A 21,958-nucleotide genomic window follows, 5' to 3' on the forward strand; every position below is an offset into this window, starting at 1 on the left:
TTGTCTGGGAAATCCCGTGGTCAGATGAGCCTGGTGGGCTGCAGTCCATGGGGTCGCAGAGAGTCAGACATGACTTAGCTCCTGAGCACACATGCATCCCTCCACCTCGTGGTGCTTATGGGACCATAGACAAGATCATGATTGTGTTACACTTCAAGTGTTTCACAGGTAAAATAGGCATAAAGGAGTTTGTGGAAGCGTTGAAAGAATGTTTGTGTATTGCCAGGGATATGGTTACATTGTAAGGAGAACCTCTCATTATCCAGTTTTCCTTCTTTTGCTTTTCAAAGTGCTCACCTTGACTAGGTGAACTTCATAAAAGGTTGTCAGAGAAGATTGAATTGTCTCTTTCCTTTTCGAATAGAGCCAACTGAACATCAGACAGTTCTTGCCCGCAGTAAAGCAAGTGTCATGAAAAAGCAAGTCATGTGAATTTCGAGGGGGGTGGGTTCCCAGTGCATATAAAAGTTATGTCTATCTTATACTGTCAAGTTACCCTGTGCCGTAGCATGATAAGTATGTGATAGCGTTATGTCTAAAAATAACATATACACCTTAATATAGAAATACTTTATTGCCAAAAAATGTTAACTGTCATCTGAGCCTTAAGCAAGTTGTAGTAGTGAAGTCAAAGGTCACAGATCACCATCAGAAATATAATAATAATGAAAACACTTTGAAATATTGCAAGAATTACCAAACCAGGAGACAGAGACAAGTCTGTTGGAAAAATGGCACATTGGGCTTGCTCCACTTCGAGTTGCCACACACCTTGGAATTGTGAAAAATGCAATATCTTCCCAACAATAAAGGGAAGCACAGTAAAACAAGGCCTGCCCTGTACTGTTCTCTAGGAAGCGGAGTGGTCAGAACCAACTCTCAGCTCTCCTCCTTGCCCCCAACACACACACACACACACACACACACAGTCATTCTCAAACCAGATGTTACTTGTTTCCCATCTTCCTGACTACGAGTTGCAGTTCTCCCCGTTCATAGCTCTCTGTTCACTCTTCCATTTCTATCTAACTGTTTACTGTTTTCCCTGTGCTTCTTTAACGTGGACTGTCAAGAAAGTTGAGCCACAAATTCTGAGCTCTGCTCTCTGTCCTGACAGATGTAGGTGTTTGGTCCTTAGCCCTCAAAGCTTTTTCTGCCTGATAATACAGTTGCCTCTCTCGCCTCCCTGCACTCCGGTGTTGTCATAGAAACCACAGCATCAGTCCTCTGCAAGCCCATACGGCAGCTTTCCCCTCCGTCCCAGGAAGCCCCTACCCGTGGGACGAAGGCTAGCTTGCCTTCCTCCTTGATCAGATGTTCCACCCTCGTGTTCTAAGAGATTACACTGAGGAGGTTACGGCTCTGGCAGAGAGAAGGGAACTGCAAGACCCAGTCTGCAGAGCCGCTGCAGAGTAATTTAGGGGCTAATCAACTCTTTAGTGTCCTTATCGGCTAAGGCGGTTTCTCTCTTTCCTCAGAATTTATCAGCTGTGAATTGGCCTGTTCCCTCTTTGTTTATTCTTATTAGCGTGAAGCTCTGCTATCTCTAGACTTCCCGCTCCAAGGGGAAATCGGACCTGATAGAAGACTCCTGTGGCTTCTCTGCTTATCGCATATAATTTGTATTCCTGTCCCTAACCTAATTTTGTTGATCTTCTGAGAAGGAACCTCAGCGCCAGCTTTGTTACACCCTAGGATTATAACTTGGGTGCCTTATAACCCAAGTTAGAGGATTCCTTGAACTTAAACATGGGTTGTATGTATACAGACAATATTTTTCACACCAAACCCCAACTCAAGACACATAATCTGGTGATTAAGGCTATTATTACCATTACCATTAGATGAGGACAGTAAAACAGAGCATTTAAAATAAGGACTATAGTTGAAATTCTGTGACTTGTGGGAGCTGTGCCATTAAAGATACGTTGTCTAAGTTTGGTGTCAAAAATGGTGAATTAGCCAGAAAGTTGCTAAGTGGTTTCATTTAACACATTCAGTCAGTTCAGTTCAGTTTAGTTGCTCAGTCGTGTCTGACTCTTTGTGACCCCATGAATTGCAGCATGCCAGGCATCCCTGTCCATCACCAACTCCCGGAGTTTACTCAAACTCATGAAAAGAAGAAGATGAAGAGGTTGATTTGGCTTGAATCAAAAATCAAATGCATCATATGAATCACTACCAGTCTAGTCTGAGCAAATTTGTAGAGCACAGCTTTAAGAACTTTGCAGATAACACATGCACACAGAGTTGCTTACTAGTGCCAGAAAAGTCTATCTCCAGGTAAGGATGATAGAAGCTTCCGTGGTGGCTCAGATGGTAAAGAATCTGCCTGTGATGCAGGAGACCCAGGTTCGATCCCCAGGTAGGAAAGATCCCCTGAAGAAGGAAATGGTTACCCACTCCAGTATTCTGGCCTGGAGAATTCCATGGACAGAAGAGCCTGGAGGGCTACAGTCTGTGGGTCGCAACGAGTTCGACACAACTGAGTGACTAACACTTTTACTTTCACTTTCTTTTTCAAGGATGGTGGGTAGGCCAATAAACAGATTATGCTATCAGAATGTGACTAGTCATCAATAGCATTTAGTTTTACTATGACCATATAATATACTTCAGTAACCATTTCGTATGGCTAGTAGAGTTCTTTTACTTTCCAGAGGAGTCTTCTCTTCTCTCTCCTTCCTTCCCTCCAAATTCCAGCCCTCTTACTTTGTCACTGTTCAGCCGCTAACTTGTATTCCACTCTCTGCGACCCCGAGGACTGTAGCCCACCAGCACTGCCTCCCAGAGTTTGCTCCCCTCTTACTTGAGAACAAGAAAATCAGTGCTGGAGTCTCTGGCGTGCTTTCCATGTCCCAGACCGACAAGGCAAGTCTCCAGTTCCCCCAACACTTCTGTAAGCACCATTGCTTTCACCTGGTCACGCTGCTAAGACTCGCATTCGATAGGGAGTGTCGTGACTTTCAATAGCTCCCCATACGGTGGTCCCACAGTGCAAGCATCAAAATGCAACAGCTTGCCAGAAACAACTCTTACCTTTATAGAAACTCAAGGTAGATACTCATGAATGAGCTGCTTTCTCCAAAATATGTTATCTGTGGCAGTGGCTTCCATATTCCTATTCTTCTCATTAGGGAGATGTAGTCAGAGCTCCCTTTTCTCATCTTGCTTCCCTGTCTGGTCTTCAAGTATCCATAGCTCCCCTGTGGATACCTGAGGCATAGGAGGCAAGTCTTCTTATACTGATTGGATGGTGGAAGGCCCAAGAATGACTTAAACCTCTTACTAAATTCTGTGCAAGATGGTAGAATGTCAGAATATAAATCCTGCCAGGAATGATACCTTTTACTTTTAAGTAGATGGAGTTATTCTTTGTCCTTCAAAGTTATTAATATTACTTTGTGGGGATATGCCAGGAAGATATACCTCAAACAGGTTTTTTTAAATGCCTTTAGAGTCTGATGATAGTAGAAAAAAGAAGCACAATTCAACTGAGGTTATTTAGAATTTAAAAAGAAACAGCAATGAGAGAGGAAGGAAGAAAAATCCAAGCAGAAGATTCAAACTGCAGAAGCAAGCAGGTGTGTGTGCTAGAAATGACAAAAAGGAGGGAAATGATGAATGATATTTTAATGTAAGCGTCAGAATGAATGTGATGAATGGACAGAGGCGGTCTGTTTGGAGATTCCCAAATGAAAATAAGGAAACATTTGAAAATACATTTTTTAAAAGTTCTAGCAGGAGGATGAGATGGTTGTGTTCTCCAGAATATATTTAAAAAAAAAAAAAAAGAAAAGTTAAATAAAATAGAAAACAATCAGAAGGGGGGTGGTTTAAAAAAGAACAAAAAAAAGGAAGGAAGAGAGGGGGGAAATTATAAGAGTTCCTAAAGTGACAGTGAAAATCGCTGTTGTATCTGACTCTTTGCAACCCCATGGACTATACAGTCCAATGGAATTGTCCAGGCCAGAATACTGGAGTGGGTAGCCTTTCCCTTTTCCAGGGGATCTTCCTGACCCAGGGATCGAACCCAGGTCTCCCTCACTGCAATCAGATTGTTTACCAGCCGAGCCACAAGGGAAGCCCATAAGAGTTCCTAAGCACTTCTTAAAAAGAATCCAGATGTCAGAATGAAGAGTGGCACTCAGTCTCAGAGCCTTAAAATACATTATCCTGGCAGATGATTTGGGGGGAAATTACTTTTTTTTTAAAGACTCCGTGAGATCCTACTGCAGGGGAGAGGGGCTTCCCAGGTGGCTCAGCAGTAAAGAATCCCCCTGCAGCGCAGGAGACACAGATTCGATCCCTGGGTCAAGAAGATCCCCTGGAGGAGGGCGTGGCAATCCACGCCAGTATTCTTGCCTGAAGAATCACATGGGCAGAGGAGCCTGGAGGACGAGTCCATAGGGTCATAAAGAGTCAGACACGACTGAAATGAGTTAGCATGCATGCAGGGGAGAGATTTAGGTTACTCTGAACCCTTTTATTATCCACAGAAGTTTTAGATCCCAGGAGAATCCCATTCTAGAAAAGAGAAGTCCAGCTTTGCTTTCAGAAGCATGGGGTTTGGCCACTGTTTTTGAATGAGTTTTAGAAGAGGAAAAATATTCACACAGGCTGGAACTAACAGTCTTCCGTATATTTTACACCCATTACCATTCACTGCCACTGCAAGCTTTAGAACAACAAAGGGCATCACCCAGAACCTCTTTAGACAGTGTCCCCTTTCTCCAGGTTAAGAACCTCTGCATTCTTAGGCAGGAGTATTACTAGCAGTCATACACAATGTTGGGAAAGATTGAGGGCAGGAGGAGAAGGAGGCAACAGAGGACAAGATGGTTGGATGGCATCACTGACTCAATGGACATGAGTTTGAACAAACTCCAGCAGATGGTGAAGGACAGGAAAGCCTGGTGTGCTGCAGACCGTGGGGTCGCAAAGAGTTGGGCGTGACTTAGCAGCTGAACAACAACAAATTGTCAAGATAACCACTGTCAACAACTCAGAGTGCATGTTTCTACGCCTCCTCAGTGAGTTTAGATGCACATTTATGTTTTTAAACGAAAACAGGATAGGTACTGTTCTAAATTTGATTTTGCCAAAGAGATTTTTTCATGTCAGTACATGTAGGTCTATCTCATACTTTATAACAGAAGCACAGATGTCCTTCCTGATTAATTTTACCACTAGTCCATTAATAATAATTTAGTTGTTTCTTATTTTTTTGCTCTTGGTATAAAGGCAGATCTGTAGTGAATCTGTGTGTGGGTGTGTGTGTTTATCTGCATATAAATCTTTGTGTAAATGTACACATATTTCTTTGGAACAGATTTGTAGAAATGAAATTGCTGGGTCACAGGGTGCTTTAAATGTGATTATGGTAGCTACTGCCAAATTGCCTCACAGTAAGTTTCACCATTGTACACTTCATCAGTAGGAGAGTGTTTATTTTCCCCATGTTCATAGTCTGTACATAATCATTGTACATAAACAAAATTGTCCAACAAAATGAAAAATATGAATTTTGTCTGCTGGGTGGAAATGATTCCATTTTTATTGTTTTCATTTGCATTTCCCTAATTACGAGTTAGATTGATGATCTTTATATATGTTCCTTGACTGTGTTTCTTCTTTTGCTGGTTGCTTATTTATTTCTCTTGACCATTTTTTTTCTCTGGAGTTTTTTGACTTTTCCTTTTTAAGGAGTTGTTTATATACTCTATTTATCAGCTCTTTATGAAGTGTGTTGTAGATAATTTACCGCAAGTTTTCATTATCTTTTAACCTTGTTTATGGCATCTTTCATCATGCAGAAGTCTTCAGATGATAAATTTCTACAAGGCAAATGTTTATAAGGTTTAACTTTTCCTTCCTGAATTTGGGATTATCTGTCTTTATGAGTACATAAGGCCTTGCCCTTTTTAGCTTATATGTAGTATTTCATATAATTTCTTATAATGCTTTTTACAATTTTATTGATTGCCTAATGTCCAATTTATCAAGAACATGTAAAAGTACCTGTTAGAGTGAAAAAGAAAAAGGAATTCAAAGATTAGCATGGTATCTGAGGACAGGAAAATGGTGATAAAAGAAAGCAGTGTGTGTCTCTGTTGTAGAAAAAGATTCTTTAACTTTTTATGTTAGAGTATAGCCGATGAACAATGTAGTTATAGTTTCAGATGTACAACAAAGCGACTCAGCCATACATGTACGTCTGTCCATTTACCCCCAAACTCCTAGGCTGCCACATAACATGGAGCAGAGTTTCCTATGCTATACAGTGGGTCCTTGTTGGTTATCTGTTTTAAAGAATGGCCATGATCAAAAAATCTCCAAGCAATAGATTCTGGAGAGGGTGTGGAGAGAAGGGAGCCCTCCTACACTGATGGGATTGTAAATTGGTCCAGCCACAATGGAGGACAGTATGGTGGTTCCTGGGGGAGAAAAAAAAAAAAAAACTACTGTGCTTTTAAGACATGCTTTTGGCCTGTTTCGATCTCATAATCTCTAGGAACTGAATTTATTCTTCACTTTGTTCAGCAAAATTTTTGTATGCGTGCTCAGTGCCAAAAAGAATATGTCCTAAATTCTGGGAGCTACAACAGTGGACTAGATTAGCCCTCAAGGAACTTGGTGAGACCATTGTCTGAGCTGATTGCTAAAGGAATTGGGGAGGGAGCCAGGATAAGAGCAGTGAGAGGTCTCCAGCGGAGGAAATAATAATCACAAAGGTCTCATAAGCCATGTTAAGGAGTTCTAACTACTCAGAAAGCAGCAGGGACCAATTAAAGGAAGTATTTTACCTAGAGAAGTGAAATAATCACGTTTGATTTCTGCTAAGAGTACTCTGACTGAAGTGTCGAGAATGAATAGCTGGGACAAGACTGGAGCCTGGGAAACCAAGCTCTTGTTGAGATCTTGTCAAGAGGTGGCCGTGGTGGCCTGAAGGGTCTTTTCAATGAAATAAAAAGAAAGCTGACTCAGGACATGTTTGGGGTGGGGAAAACGAGGAGCTGGCCATTGATTAGGTGCAGAGAAAAAGGGAGGAAAGGAGTGAAGGATGACGCTCAGGTTTCTACTTGGAGAACCTGGGTGAGTGGATAGCGGAGACGTTTGTTGAAGTAAGAAATGCAGAGAAAGTGGTCTGTTCAGAGAAGATCATGTATGTTGCGTTTTCCACATGTCAAGTTTTCAATGCCTGTGTAATATCCAAGTGGAAATATCTAGAAGGAAGGTTATAGATCGGGAGTTCAGGAGAATAAACAGCCTGGAGTCATTACGATTGAAATGATGTAAACATAGACTAAAGCCATGAGGAAAACTCTGTTAATCAGACAAACCAGGAAGATACACAAAATCAAACATGATCCAAATTCAGTAATAAGCAAATGAATTTCATGTATGTTACAGAATGGTGACCCAAAAGAGAAACAAAAGGTATACCCGTACCCTTTGAAGATTCTAAAATCCACAGATAAAATACTGCATCAGAAATCCTACCTCGGGAATTCACTGGCGGTCCAGTGGTCAGGACTGTGCTTCCACTCCAGGGGGCTGAGGCTCCATACCTGTTCAGGGAACTGAGATCCCACAAACCACGCTGCGCAGCCAAAAAGAAACTTAGAGATATATTTGGGGGAGGGGAGGTGCTTCCCAGGTAGTGTTTGTGGTAAAGAGTCCACCTGCCAGTCCTGGAAACACAAGAGATGTGGATTTGATCCCTGGGTCCAGAAGGTCCCCTGGAGAAGGAAATGGCAACCCACTCCAGTGTTCTTGCCTGAGAAATTCCATGGGCAGAGAAGCCTGGTAGGCAACAGTGCATGGGATCACAAAAAGTCTGACACAGCTGAGCAGCCATGACACTTTTTAAAAATAAAATTAAATATATATTTTTTTAATTTTTTAAACAATTTCTACCTCTACCTCCAGCTTGGAATGAGGGAGAAAGACTTCCAAAATACTGTGGGTAAGGGCTTTAATTACCTTTAGAGTGAAGATGAAAATTCATTCAAAGGAAATTCATGACTTTTTATCCAGTTAGTGTATCAAGGTTTTGAAAAAACTGTTAAACTATCCATAGCTGCTTAAAAGACAAAAGTGAGACTTTTGACAAGCAGGTCAAAGTCAGACCTACATAAAGTGTAAATTAGGAAATGATGGAGTCAGACATTTTAATGATCTAGTAAAATGTGTATTGTTTACCTTTAGCAGGAAAAAAAAATTATCTAAAGACAAAGGAAACAGGGCAGGGTAGAAAGTTAAAAGCAAGACTAAAGATTGACAAACTATGACCTCTGGGCCGAGGCTTGTTTTTGTAAATAAAGTTTTATTGAGACACAGTTACACCCACTTATTTACATATTGTCTCTGGCTGCTTTCGAGTTATCAAGGCAGAGTTAAATACTTGTAGCAGGGATTATATGTCCCATAAAACCTGAAATATTTTTTATCTGGTACTTTACAAAGTAAGTTTGCCAACCACTGTTACAAACCAGTGAAAGTCCTAGGAAAGATGAAAGCATATTTTTAAATAACTAGAGCAATAATACTGAGGATTAAGTGGACGGAAGCATAAACTATATTGTCTACTTTATATCAAAATACCACTTATATTGCAAAGCCTAACCTGGAGAAAGAAAGGCTCTTAACTGATCATTGAAGTTTTTATTCAGTGGGTTTTGAACATTTCTGATTTTCTTTAGATCTTTTTTATGATTAATTCTATTAGATATGGCTTCTACACCAATACCAATTTAAGCCAACCTCATATTCCTGAGACTAAAATGGAATGTCAATGATTTTAAGAAGCTCATTTACGAAGTCAGTTTTACTACAATAGACATTTGGGCAAGTGGATAATCAACTTTAGTGGTACTAGATAGCCCTAGCTATGTGAATATAGGCAAAGAATGAAAAATGTTTTCTCAAGTTATAGGAAGCCAGATTCATAAGCATCCGTCACTTGCTTGGGCAAGTTACTGATAAACTCTGCAGAAAAATAACAAACCATGCGTCCCTGCATCTTGGCTGTTGAAAATGAGATTCTGTCTCTGATTGATGTTAGCAGAGAGGCTTGTAAAAATGCATTTCCAACTGATTAGTTCAGAAGGTGTCAATCTCATGCAGTTTTATGACCTGCAGACCACATGCCAGATGCACGTTTGGTTTTTATAAACTAACAAAGATGAATGATGAGATTTGAGCATTCCTGTTTGGCAACTGTACCATATAGTGCCTAAAGGAAGGCATTCAGGGAGTATTATGGGGGACCAAAGGAGGGGGGGATTTAACCTTTAACTTATCAGGTTAATGGAGATAAAATGTAACCTTTGGAGGTTTCACTACTAAGTAGTTTCTAGTTATGCTTTAAAAATGAATGTAAGGGAAAAACTTGCAAGAATATCAAATATTTATATGGAATTACTCTCCCAAGCATACTCGTTCTAAATCCATGGGGTAAGAACTCTTAAATACACACACACACACACACACACACACACACACACACACATACACACACGTGTATATGTATATACATGTGTGTGCGTGCTCAGTCGTGTCCGACTCTTTGCAACCCCATGCACTGTAGACCATCGGGTTCCTCTGTCCATGGAATTTTCCAGGCAAGAATACTGGAGTAGGTTTGCATTTCCTTCTCCAAGGGATCTTCCCAACCCAGTGACTGAACCCACGTCTCTTGTGTCTCCTTCATTGGCAAGTGGTTTCTTTACTAGCTGAGCCACCAGGGAAGCTTAAATTATAAAACATACTAAAGATTCCTCATGAAGTCTCAACCGTCATGAGGTTGAGATTATAAATCATGAATTGTTATTAAAAGAATTTTTTAATTGTTTTTTTGAAGCTAAAGTGATTTGGGTGCAATAGGTCAATCATCTGCTACTTTAAAAATCTGAGTCTTAATAACTTACACTTCTGTGTCTTTGAGACAGATGGAGAAAAAATGCAGTATATTGCATATTATAACATATCCTTGTGAAAAATAAGCTTCTGGCATAGTTTCATCTTTCTTCCACTAGAAATATTGAGAAATATTTAGACATTTTTCATCTTTGTGGCCTTTTGGTTAAAAAAGCAATATTTTGATAAATTTCTCTGAAATTTCAAAGCTCAGTTTCATTTGATTTTCTTAAAACATGGTTTTGAATTTTTGTCACAGAATAGATATGTGCTTTCAAATAATTAACAATCCATTTTTTAGAAGTATAACAGACATACACATGAAAATGTAGCTATAATAAAGAAACTATAAGATCTGCTTATCAGAAATTCTGACTCATACATTTTCATGTATATAAAAATGATGGTGTCAAAAAGTTAAAATAGTCATGCAAAAGAGTTCAGCATCATACATTTAATTCTAATACTCATTAAGCTCTTTTTTTTCAACTGTATGGGCAATAGTGAAATTTTTAGTTAATATCTCTGAATAAGCTACATCTCTTTCAGTTTTAAGTGACAGAAAAGCCAGCCCAAACAGGCTTGAGAAAGAAGGCAGTGCTTTGACTTCTAGAACTGAAAAGCCCAGGTCAGATGCAGCTTATTGCAAAAGCCCCAAAGATGTCGCTGTGACATGCTTTTTTCCTCCAGCTCTTGACTTTGACTCTTCTGGGAAGGCTCCATTCCCAGATAGGTTCTAACATAGTGGCAGCCGGGGAGATGGGGTAACCCCAACTTCACGGCCTTACAGCTCCAAGCCTGGAGGGATGGGGATGGGATGGGATGGCCTTTTAGATAGTTCCTGAAGTTCAGTCCAGTTTGACAGATTAGGTCCCATGTCCATTTCTGAACCAAACACATGGGGAGATATGCACATAGACCGAAAGTTGGGGAGGACTGGCTATGCAAATGAAAATTCAGAGTAGCTACCCAAAGAAGGGAAATGAGTGTTAGGAGAAACCACGAGTGCCCGCAGCATTCTTTTTCAGGTGGGCAAAATGGCTGAAGGACACAGCCAGGCTGCTCGTCTCTGTTTCTTACCTTATCTGTGTTGTGTTGACCTGCTTATTGACTGGGCAATATGATTCAATTGAGTCTGCTTTATGTTGTCTCAGTTTGCTGTCAAATAATGAATGGGCAAGCATATGTTCTATCAATAAGAGTAGCCTAAAGCAAAAAAAAGAAAAAAAAAAAGGCTATTTTTTAAAAAATAAAAGTTGTTTCAAAACACCTGTGTAAATAAAACATTGTTCAACCAGATATTTTCAGCTGAGTTTGCCATAATAGGATCATGCTGAGACCTGAAACTTAGGTTTTAAGATTTTATAATGATTTTGTCCAGTCTCCCAATGGTGATTAAAGTCTGCAGAAACAAATGTTTTTATTAATCTGTACTGAGAAATGCAGTAGCCAAACAGATCAAAATTCATGTATCAACTGGTCACTGAAAAAGGACCTTAAAGAAGAATGTCATGGAACCATTATCCTAACACTCTTACCTGCTAATGGGGTGGTTTATGTGCTTCAAACAAAATTCTTACATGGCCCATTGAATATAGTTTCCTTTTGATGTTCCTGGAGAAGGCTCAGGAGGAGTCTAACCTTTATTCTTTTTAATGTCGCCAACAGTGTAGGTCAACTGTTAGTGATAGATTTCTTACCATTTTCAATATTATAGCTTATTTTCATTAGCCGTATTTTTATTAACATCTTCATTTTAGAGGAGGCATATTAATAGAGCTCAGGTTCCTCTTTAAATTTTGAGAAATGACTTAATTATATTTGGGATATTCTTTACCATCCTTGGGCTTCCCTGGTGACTCAGACGGTAAAGAATCTACCTGCAATGCAAGAGACCCAGGTTCGATCCCTGGGTCAGGAAGATCCCCTGGAGAAGGAAATGGCTGCCACTCCAGTAATTCTTGCCTGGAGAATCCCCATGGACAGAAGAGTCTGGCGGGATACAGTCCATGGGGTCGCCAAGAGTAGGGTACAACTGAGCAACTAACGCTTACCATCCTTGGGAAAATGATTTCCTTGAAAGGTGACTGGCTCATCTCATCTATTATATGTTAATTTGTGTTAGTATTTCACAGACTTCCATTTTCTGACCTTTTCCCGAATTTTAGGTGGGAGAACAGCCAGTCAGTGGAGTGGTTTGCACACACACAGTAGTTTTCAGTCGGTGGAAGGGTTTGCACACAGACAGTAGTTATCATTCGGTGGAGTGGTTTGCACACACACAGTAATTGTCACACACAGTAGTTGTCCAAGTGCGACGTTGTATTCGGGCGCAGTCGGTGGCACCTTAAAGCAAATAAAACAGTAACACCAGAGTTCACCAATCACCATCACAAATACAACAATAATGCACAAGTGGAATATCACAAGAATTACCAGAATGTAACAGAGACACAAAGTGAGCAGGTGCTATTTGAAAAAATGGCACCGATAGACTTGTTCCATGCAGTGTTGCCACAAACCTCTGATTTGTTAAAAAAAAGAAACAAGCTCAACATCTGCAAAGGGCAATAAAATGAGATCTACCTGTAATACATTGTTCTAAACTGTGGTTTTTTATTTTTTATTCAGAACCAACATTATATAATTCTTTTCAGTCATCTCCAATGCAAACATTTACTGTCTGTGAAAGCAACTGCAGCTATTGTATTTGATTTCAAAAAGGATGCCAGGAATTACTGTTAGATGGGAGGAACAAATCGTTGGATGTGAAAAAAAAAAGCCAGCCAACAAACAAAACTTATTCTGCATCATGACCAAAAAAGGAATTTTCTAACTGGTTTACATCTCTCTCTGCAGATGGACTCATTGACTGCATGGATCCTGATTGCTGTTTACAGAGTTCGTGCCAAAATCAGCCTTACTGTCGTGGACTGCCCGACCCCCAGGATATCATTAGCCAAAGCTTACAGTCACCATCTCAGCAAGCTGCCAAATCCTTCTACGACCGCATCAGTTTTCTCATAGGATCTGATAGCACCCATGTCATACCTGGAGAAAGTCCTTTCAATAAGAGGTTAATACACTTTTCCTTACATAGATTTGTAATGATATTATCAATAGTTATAAGCCCTTAATATGAAATGCTGATGACTGCAAATTTGAGGAAAGTGCCTTTTTTAAAATGTAGTTTTTCATCATTTGGCACATCCTTCACCAAACTTCATGTTTCAAGCATTTTTGACACAGTTCACATACTTTGTCAGTTTCAGTACCGGAAGCATAACAGGACATCCCATTAAGGAGTCAATAAATCCTCATTTAACTAGTTGATTTTCTTAGCACAGTTGGAAGTGTTTCAAAAGAAGCAATGAAAAGACCCCAAAAGGCAAAACAGAAGTGCACTTTTTTTTTAAGCTGAGCTCACTAAATAATATAAATTATGAATTAATGTAATGGAACTGCTAACAGCATGGCAGTAAGATTGCATGAGCTGTTGGCCTGGAGCTTTGTAGAGCAGTAATGACCTGAAAATAAACCAGTAAGTGAAAGCAGGTGTCTTGTGTCTCACTGAGCAAAAGAAGATGATTTACACCAGAACTCCTGAGTCTGCGGCAATGTAACAGCATTAATGCAGTTAGACCCAGCAGTTGATTAAAAGTTGTTGCACAAATGTTCCTCATTGCACCCTTAAATCTTGTACTTCTCGTTCCCCGCGGGTTTCCGGATTGCCTTGGAATTAATTGGAAAGTGTACTTTCCTTCATGCAAGCACCAGATATATGACTTACGAAAAAACGCACAGTTTATAATTTAAAAAATTCATCTCTAAATTATTGGTCTTGATAACTCTCCAAAACCCAGATTGCAATGAATTAAAACCCAGGGTAAACACCAGGTATTTCAAGAATGTGGATTGCAGTGAATTATAAGGAACACTGTCTGGGGAGTGTTTCCAGTCTGGTTTTTGTGAATACAAGTGCCTTATGATACTGCTATTTTATCCTTAGGTTGAATTATCTCCACATCATGATAATGTTTGTCTGAGGAGATAAATGTTCAGTCTAATTCCTCTACTTTTCTCACAGCCTCGCGTCCGTCATCAGAGGCCAAGTGCTGACTGCTGATGGAACCCCACTTATTGGAGTGAATGTCTCATTTTTCCATTACCCAGAGTACGGATATACTATTACCCGCCAGGATGGAATGTAAGCTAGTTCCAGCACCCTATCTTTCTTCAAAGTATTTTAAGTATAAAAACTAGGCTTTTTTTTTTTAAATCACCAGGCATGATGCCTTAATTTCCCTTTTAGTTTGACAATGCAACAACTTTTAGACCAGAGATCTGTGACAGTATGTGGTGGCAAAAATTTAAAGTTATATATTCATGTAGGTTTTTAAAAGCTGATCTCATTTTCTAAGGCATAATAAAAGTATTATGGTTTTATAGGAGAATGTTCTTTCTTTGTCTTAGAAGATTCGTTTTGAAAAAAACTTTTTTAATTTTTGGTCACACCCCACAGCATGTGGGACCTCAGTTCTCAGAACAGGGATTGAACAAGTGCCCCCCTGCATTGGAAGGCAGAGTCTTAACCACTGGACCGCCAGGGAAGCCCCCATGTTGAAATATTTGAGAGTGGGACTTTGTAATATCTACAACCTAAGTTCAGATAGTTCTAGAAAAGGTGTGGATGGATAAAGCAAAACTTGTACAAATGTTAATAAGTTAGTAAATATAGGTTGAGGATATATGCATGAGTTGGAATAAACTCCAAGAGTTGGTGATGGACAGGGAGGCCTGGCGTGCTGCTGTCCATGGGGTCACAGAGTCGGACACGACTGAGCAACTGAACTGAAGGATATATGGATGGTCGTTGTATAATTCTTTTAATATTATCATAGATTTTAAACTATTTCATGTAAAAGTTGGGAGAAAAAAAGGTCTTTCTTATAAAGCATATTGATTTAAGCAGGCGAGTGTTGAAAGTCACACGAGATTTGGGTAATTCACTAAATACGTTTTTGTATTTTCACAGGTTTGACCTGGTGGCAAATGGCGGGGCTTCTCTGACGCTGGTGTTTGAACGATCCCCATTCCTCACTCAGTATCACACTGTGTGGATCCCGTGGAATGTCTTTTATGTGATGGATACCCTCGTCATGAAGAAAGAAGAAAACGACATTCCCAGCTGTGACCTGAGTGGCTTTGTGAGGCCCAATCCTATCATCGTGTCCTCGCCTTTATCCACCTTTTTTAGATCATCTCCTGAAGACAGTCCCATTATTCCCGAGACACAGGTAGAATATTCTAACCAGCAGTGCTTTTCAGTAAACCATTTTCAGATCACGTGGTTTCCAAAGAATTTTTTTAAAGGATTGCAGAATTCCAGTGCTATCCTAAGTAATTCTCTGGAATGACATGTAGAATGTAGGGTGTGTATGTGTGTGTGTAGTAAATAAGAGTTATTATATTAGGATATCTAACTATTTCTTAAAGATCTATTCAAAATACTTTTTCTTCAAGATATATCTGTGTCTATTTATTAGCTGTAGCCAGTTGGGAAAACAGCTTTAAGTGCAACAACTAGTAATGTCTTTGCTCATTGATTCATTCATTGGAAAAGGCTTTTAGTGCCTGCATGTATCTGACCTCCTAACTGACATTATACCAAGTGCTACTATACATGGTCATTACTCTTAATGTTTTACTGTTTAATTATTATTGTGAGCAGAAGATATGTTAGAAAAGATGAATCTCCATAGGAAATGTTCATTAATTTTCTCACAGTATTTTTAAAACACGGCATCATGTCTTAAACCCTAATAATATAGGGTTAATGATGTAGTTCGTAAAGCCATATTTTTCACAGGGAAAAAAATTATTATATAAGTTTTAAAAAGATAACCATGTTTTCACTATTCATTTTTATCTACTGAAGTATCGGGGGATCGTTTTCCTTCCTGTATGGTTCCAATTAGAAATAACTTTCAGATCTTAAAGGCAGGACATTAAGTACAGCAATAATGGACTTCATATGTAAACAGCTGAGTAAAAACATGTGGTCTTTAAAACATGCTGTCTAACAACAGCACTGAAGAGCTTGGCTGCATTTATTCTTCAAATATTTATTGAAATACCTCTTCTGCACCAGGTGCTCTTATAAGGAGACAAAGCAGTACACGGATCAGAGGAAGTACCTGCTTCCAAGAAGTTTGCCAGTTTACACAGAGAGACTGAAAACAAACAAATATATGTCAAGTTGTGAATAAGACTTCATTAAAATAATAAAGCAGGGTAAAGCAGATGGAATTGCAGTTTTATATAGCATGGTCCCAGAAGATCTCTTCGATAAGATTACATTTCAGCAGAAACTTTGAGAAGAGAAAGAATAAACCTGGAAAATAGAAGGTCATTCCAAGCAGAGCAAAGAGCAAGTTCAAAAGCTCCAAGGGAAGAACAGGCTTCCCTGCTGGCTCAGTGGTAAAGAATCTGCCTGCAAAGCAGGAGACATTGGGTTCGATCCCTGGGCTGGGAAGATCCAGTATCAGAGGAAATGCCAACCCACTTTGGTATTCTTGCCTGGGAAATCCCATGGACAGAGTAGCCTAGCGGACTTTGTAGTCCATGGGGTCCCAAAAGAGTCAGACACAGCTTAGCAACTGGACCAACAGAAGGGGAAGAACAAGAAATGGGCCTGTTCACAGAGCTGCAGAGAAGCTGGCACGTGTGGCTGAAATGAAGGAGGTGATGTCACAGATCACTGAAGACCATGGCAAGGATGAGGCTTTTCCTGTGATCATTGAGTAATTAGAAGCTGTGAGAGGATTTCAGGCGGATCAAATACAGTTTCTTATTTGCTTCTTTAAAAGATCATTGCAGTTGCTGTCCTGAGAATATTGTATTTAGGGCAAGGGTTGAAACAAAGAGACCAGTCAGGAGGCGGTCTCAGTAGTAGGAGAAATGATGGTGTCTTGGATAAACGTGATTGTGGGTAGAAGGGGTAAGAAGCATACAGTGAAGCTTAATGGTTGGTTTTTCCTCTCTGGCTTGATTTGCTTTTCCACTAGTGCAAAATAGTATGGTCAAATTAAATTACCTAGGAGAAACACATTTTAATGAGTTAAATTACAGATTATTTGTTCCCGTGAAGTAAGCTAATGATGACAAAGACAGAAATCAGTTATTTAAAATTAAGAATAGCATGATATTTTGAAATAGAGATATAACTCCTGGAAGATCACAGTATATATTCATGAAGGTATCTATAGGAAACCTATCAAATTTATGTGAAATTATTTTGAAAATAAATTAAGAGGAAATAAATGATATGCTTTAAGTTATAATCACTTACATTTTCAGGGCCATCCAAGTCACCGAATCTGTTTTTCAAACTAAGCCACCGGTATTTCACCCCCAATGATACGGAACAGTGAGTTCTGTTCAGATGATTCACCCTGAACCCAAGGGTCCTACTTAAGTTATTAACATCTGTATGACAGACATACATCATTCCTAACTGTTTCATGTGAGAGGAGTTGGGAGGAAGAAAAACACTACTGAACACTGAATCACTGTTTTAAGATTTTTCCAACACGAAAAGGTAGTCCTTTAAGTCTGAGTAATGAATATTCCTAGGGCAATCTGAGGAAACCTTTAAGAATGCTATTTAATTCTTAGTAGAGAAAGTGGTGCACTCCTAGGGTGGATTCTTAAGCATAGACAGCATTGTACATTACACAAGATGTAGTAAGCCCAAGTGAAAGTGAAAGCGTGTCTCTCAGTCATATCCGACTCTTTGCGACCTTGTGGGCTGTACCCCACCAGGCTCCTCTGTCCATGGAATTCTCCAGGCAAGAATGCTGGAGTGGACAGCCATTCGCTTCTCCAGGGGATCTTCCTGACCCAGGAATCAAACCCGGGTCTCCTGCATTATAAGTGGATTCTTTACCATCTGAGCCACCAGGGAAGCCTGAACCTAAGAAGAGCTAGTATTATTAACCAAACTAATAGCACTGTTAGCAAGTAGAATCTGAATTATTTGGATTTATTTTATATACACCATAACAGATTTTTTTTCAAAACATTGAAATCCTGTTTCAACATAATGTATTTTGCATATGTCAGGATAAATTTCCTGGCATTCATTGAGCATATCACACTGATGGGTACATTGTGGGGTTAGGAATATGATTTTTAAAATTTGTAACATGATTTTTATGCAGGTAATTATATTAACTCTTTACACTCATTTCAATGTGTATATCGAGTATCTTTTGCAGACATTCAACAGCATGTTAATTGTTCTCTGGGGGGAAATTTATGCAACTTGAAAATATTAGTTCATGTACCATCATATCAAAAATCAGCCATGAGTGCAAGCTCAATGTTTAAATAATTATGGGAGTGTGCTGTTGTTATATTACCTTCCAAGGTGAATATGGAATTTGCTACAATTTAACCCAAGTGAATTGGTCTGTTTTGTTACCATTCCTGTCTTTCTAGGCTGTGACCAGTCAGCTGATGAGGCCATAGATGTAGGTTTAACTCCTAAATGAGCCAGCTGGCATGGGCCAGATCTTTGGCCTGGGCCATATTTCTGTGCTGAGCAAACCATCTTACAAATGTCTGCTCTAATTCTCCAGGGCAACGGGGGTGAAAGATGGGTTAGTGAGAATCCACTGTGACTATAAACTAACAAGTCAGTGCATGTCAGCCTGATGGAGCAGTCACAAAATTTCCTGTATGAGAAGTAACACCTGAACTGTGATTAATTCAAGATAAATGACAGGAAGCTTTTAGGAGGAGAAAAATTGAGCTGGCAGCAGCGTTATTTTTAATCATTGAATAAGATAACATCTCAAATGTGTTTTTGTGGATACTGACTCTTTAGGATCTTATCTTATAGTTAATTGCTTTGCTGCATTCTTTTAAATGTATTTTACCTAATAGTCATACACGATCCCCGTTTGAAACTTCTGCTTTCTCTTTAAACCTAGGTCCTCCACGAAGAAACCACAATTCCAGGAACAGACTTAAAACTTTCCTATCTAAGTTCCAGAGCTGCCGGGTATAAGTCAGTACTTAAGATCACAATGACCCAGTCCGTTATCCCATTTAATTTAATGAAGGTGCATCTGATGGTGGCTGTCGTAGGAAGACTCTTTCAAAAGTGGTTTCCTGCATCACCGAACTTAGCCTATACTTTTATATGGGATAAAACAGATGCATATAATCAAAAGGTCTATGGTCTGTCTGAAGCTGTTGGTAAGTCCCTTGTAAATGTATTATATTCTGCACCAAAACCACTGTGTTGAACTCAGAATTAACATGAAATTCATTGTAACCCAAGGAAATCCATGGATAAGCAGAGAGGATGTCAGTAAGGTTGCCTAGAAAGGTTGTAAATGGTTGGTTTAGATCTACAATAGGAAAAAGTTGTGTATTCCATATGATGAAAGGGAATGTGAAATTTCAGGTTTTAACATCCTTTTTTTCATGTTTTCTTCCTCATCATGTCCCTTCCTTTTTTCATTTTCTTCTTTCCTTTATAATTTAATCTCAATTTTCATTAACCTTTTTTACATTTCAGTATCTAACAACATGTAGTTTCAAGTCAAAATGATATTTTAACATGACATCAGACAACGTTTGTGTCCAAAAATTATTTCAGCTCTTCTGACTGGAAGGACTGGTCAGTTCAGCAGAATGATATTCATAAACCGTCAAACCAGTTGTTTCACTGCATAACGGGACGATGCAATCAGAGTTTGATCTGTTGATATATGCATAGTGTGGCTCCAGGCTCAGGCTCAGAATACCCAGGAAAACATGTTACCTGAAAATATAGTAGGCATTTTATCCTGAAATTAATATGTAGTTTGGACTGGAATTTTTTCAGATCAGATAATTGCCCCTTCTCCCTTCACTTTGTTCTAAATTTTAAAACCTATGTTCCTTTGTGAACTCTGAAGTTTTCCTTTTGAGACTTGTTCCTATCAATCTGCTGCTAGTTCTATTGTTTATTCCTGATAAGAGCATGTGAATATAATGTTGTAACCTGGCTATCTGTGTTTGCTCTATTAAACCTTACTTAGCGTTAATATTTTCCATAACTTAATACTCCTGGAGCCCAAGCATCTCTGATTATTCAGATAGTAAATGGTACTTTTTGTTGTTATTGTCTGGTCCCCATTTGGGGCCGATTTATCCAATCTAACTAATGACTTCCCCAGTTGCTCAACCTGAGCTTCATTTTGTACTATGGACCCTTTGTGAAAAAGTGGTGTAGGGAAAAATACTAGTTTTCTATTAAGTCAATACAAAAATAATATTTGGAGATCTTTTTTTTTTTTTTAGAAAACCACCTTTTATATGATCAAATCTTCTCATATAAAAAATGACTCTGTTCACAAATAAGTGGAAATGTGGTCTCAGAGCACATCTGTGAAAAAAGCAGTTTTATCAAGATAATAAAATAAATTGCATTTCTGCCTGTGGTTGGGAAGATGAACCATGATTTGTTCTGATTCTAGTGTCAGTAGGATATGAATATGAGTCGTGTTTGGACCTGACTCTCTGGGAGAAGAGGACTGCCATTTTGCAAGGCTACGAATTGGATGCTTCCAACATGGGCGGTTGGACATTAAATAAACATCATGTGTTGGATGTTCAGAATGGTAAGAGCTTGTCCACAGATAGTTAATATTATTCACTTTCAAATCAGTTAAATTGGAGCAAGATTTTATCCCATGCATGCTATAGGATCAGAATTAGCAGGGGGTCAAAAAGTATATTTTTAAAGACTTCAGGGAATTCCCTGGTGGTCCAGAGGTTAAGACTCCATGCTTCCACTGCAGGGGACATGGGTTTGATCCCTGGTTGGGAAACAAAGTTCCCACATGCCACATTGTATGACCAAAAAAATAAGTAGATTAAAGACTATGAAAGCTTAAAATGGAAACTATGTAATATACTTCACAGTGTTCATAGTCTCATCACCAACATAGTTTTCCTAGAAAGTACTTGAGTTGATCCAGAGTGCTTTAGGTAGGTTTATGAAAAATGGAGGGAGGGGGATTTTTTAAGTAAAGAAAAAACTAAAATTCCAAGTGGCTTTACAAAAATATTTCTAATAGATCTTAATCTTTAAAAAAGTAGTCCGTTCTCAGTATCTAGAATTTTTCAGTTCTTCTTAGATTGCATTTGGGGGAAAAAAAAACTTCTCCCACTCAACCTGGGTTACATTAGCTGTTTTTTGACTTTACAAATATTAGGAAAAAATACTCTGGGAAAAGGAAAGCAAGAATCAAAAAGTATTACTTGTTGTAGATCTGATAGATAAATATGCTCTGAGGAGCACATGTCAGATCTCATAAACCAAAAGATATAAATTTCTTGCAAAATGTGACCAACTTCATGTCATAAAGAACATTAATTGCATTAAACAAATTCTATTGTCTTTGCTGTATTTCTAACATTTACCCACATCCTGGCTAGCTTCCCTGGTAGCTCAGCTGGTAAAGAATCCACCTGCAATGCAGGAGACCAGGGCTCCATCCCAGGGTTGGGAAGATCCCCTGGAGAAGGGAACAGTTACCCACTCCAGTATTCTGACCTGAAGAATTCCATAGACAGCATAGTCCATGGGGTTGCAAAGAGTCCGACACAACTGAGCAACTATCACTTTTACTTTCTTTGGCTACATCTCAGGTAATATACAGGTACATTCCCATAGAGAGAGGAGCCTGGTGGGCTACAGTTCATGGGGTTGCAAAGTAACACAACTTGGCGACTCAACAACTTTGCTAGAAAGACAGAACCCTAAGGTAACTTGCTCTAAAATAAGAGATACCAAGGGAACATTTCATGCAAAGATGGGCACAGTAAAGGACAGAAATGGTATGGACCTAAAAGAAGCAGAAGATATTAAGAAGAGATAGCACGAATACACAGAAGAACTTAATGATCATACAAAAAAGATCTTAATGACCCAGATAACCACGATGGTGTGATCACTCACCTAGAGCCATACATCCTG

At 39.1% G+C, this 21,958-nt stretch overlaps 1 protein-coding gene across 1 annotated transcript in view; it reads left to right on the forward strand.

Moving 5' to 3' along the window:
* The window catches only part of TENM3 (teneurin transmembrane protein 3), a 701,853-nt gene that overhangs the window by 618,068 nt on the left and 61,827 nt on the right, over window positions 1-21,958 (forward strand). Inside the window, exons 15-19 of the mRNA XM_061134549.1 lie at window positions 12,781-12,997; window positions 14,009-14,128; window positions 14,957-15,218; window positions 18,918-19,185; window positions 20,454-20,597. Coding sequence (XP_060990532.1) covers window positions 12,781-12,997; window positions 14,009-14,128; window positions 14,957-15,218; window positions 18,918-19,185; window positions 20,454-20,597 — 1,011 coding nt within the window. The remainder of the gene's footprint in view (window positions 1-12,780; window positions 12,998-14,008; window positions 14,129-14,956; window positions 15,219-18,917; window positions 19,186-20,453; window positions 20,598-21,958) is intronic.

Source organism: Dama dama, chromosome 32, assembly GCF_033118175.1.
Source record: "Dama dama isolate Ldn47 chromosome 32, ASM3311817v1, whole genome shotgun sequence".
Taxonomy (NCBI): domain Eukaryota; kingdom Metazoa; phylum Chordata; class Mammalia; order Artiodactyla; family Cervidae; genus Dama; species Dama dama.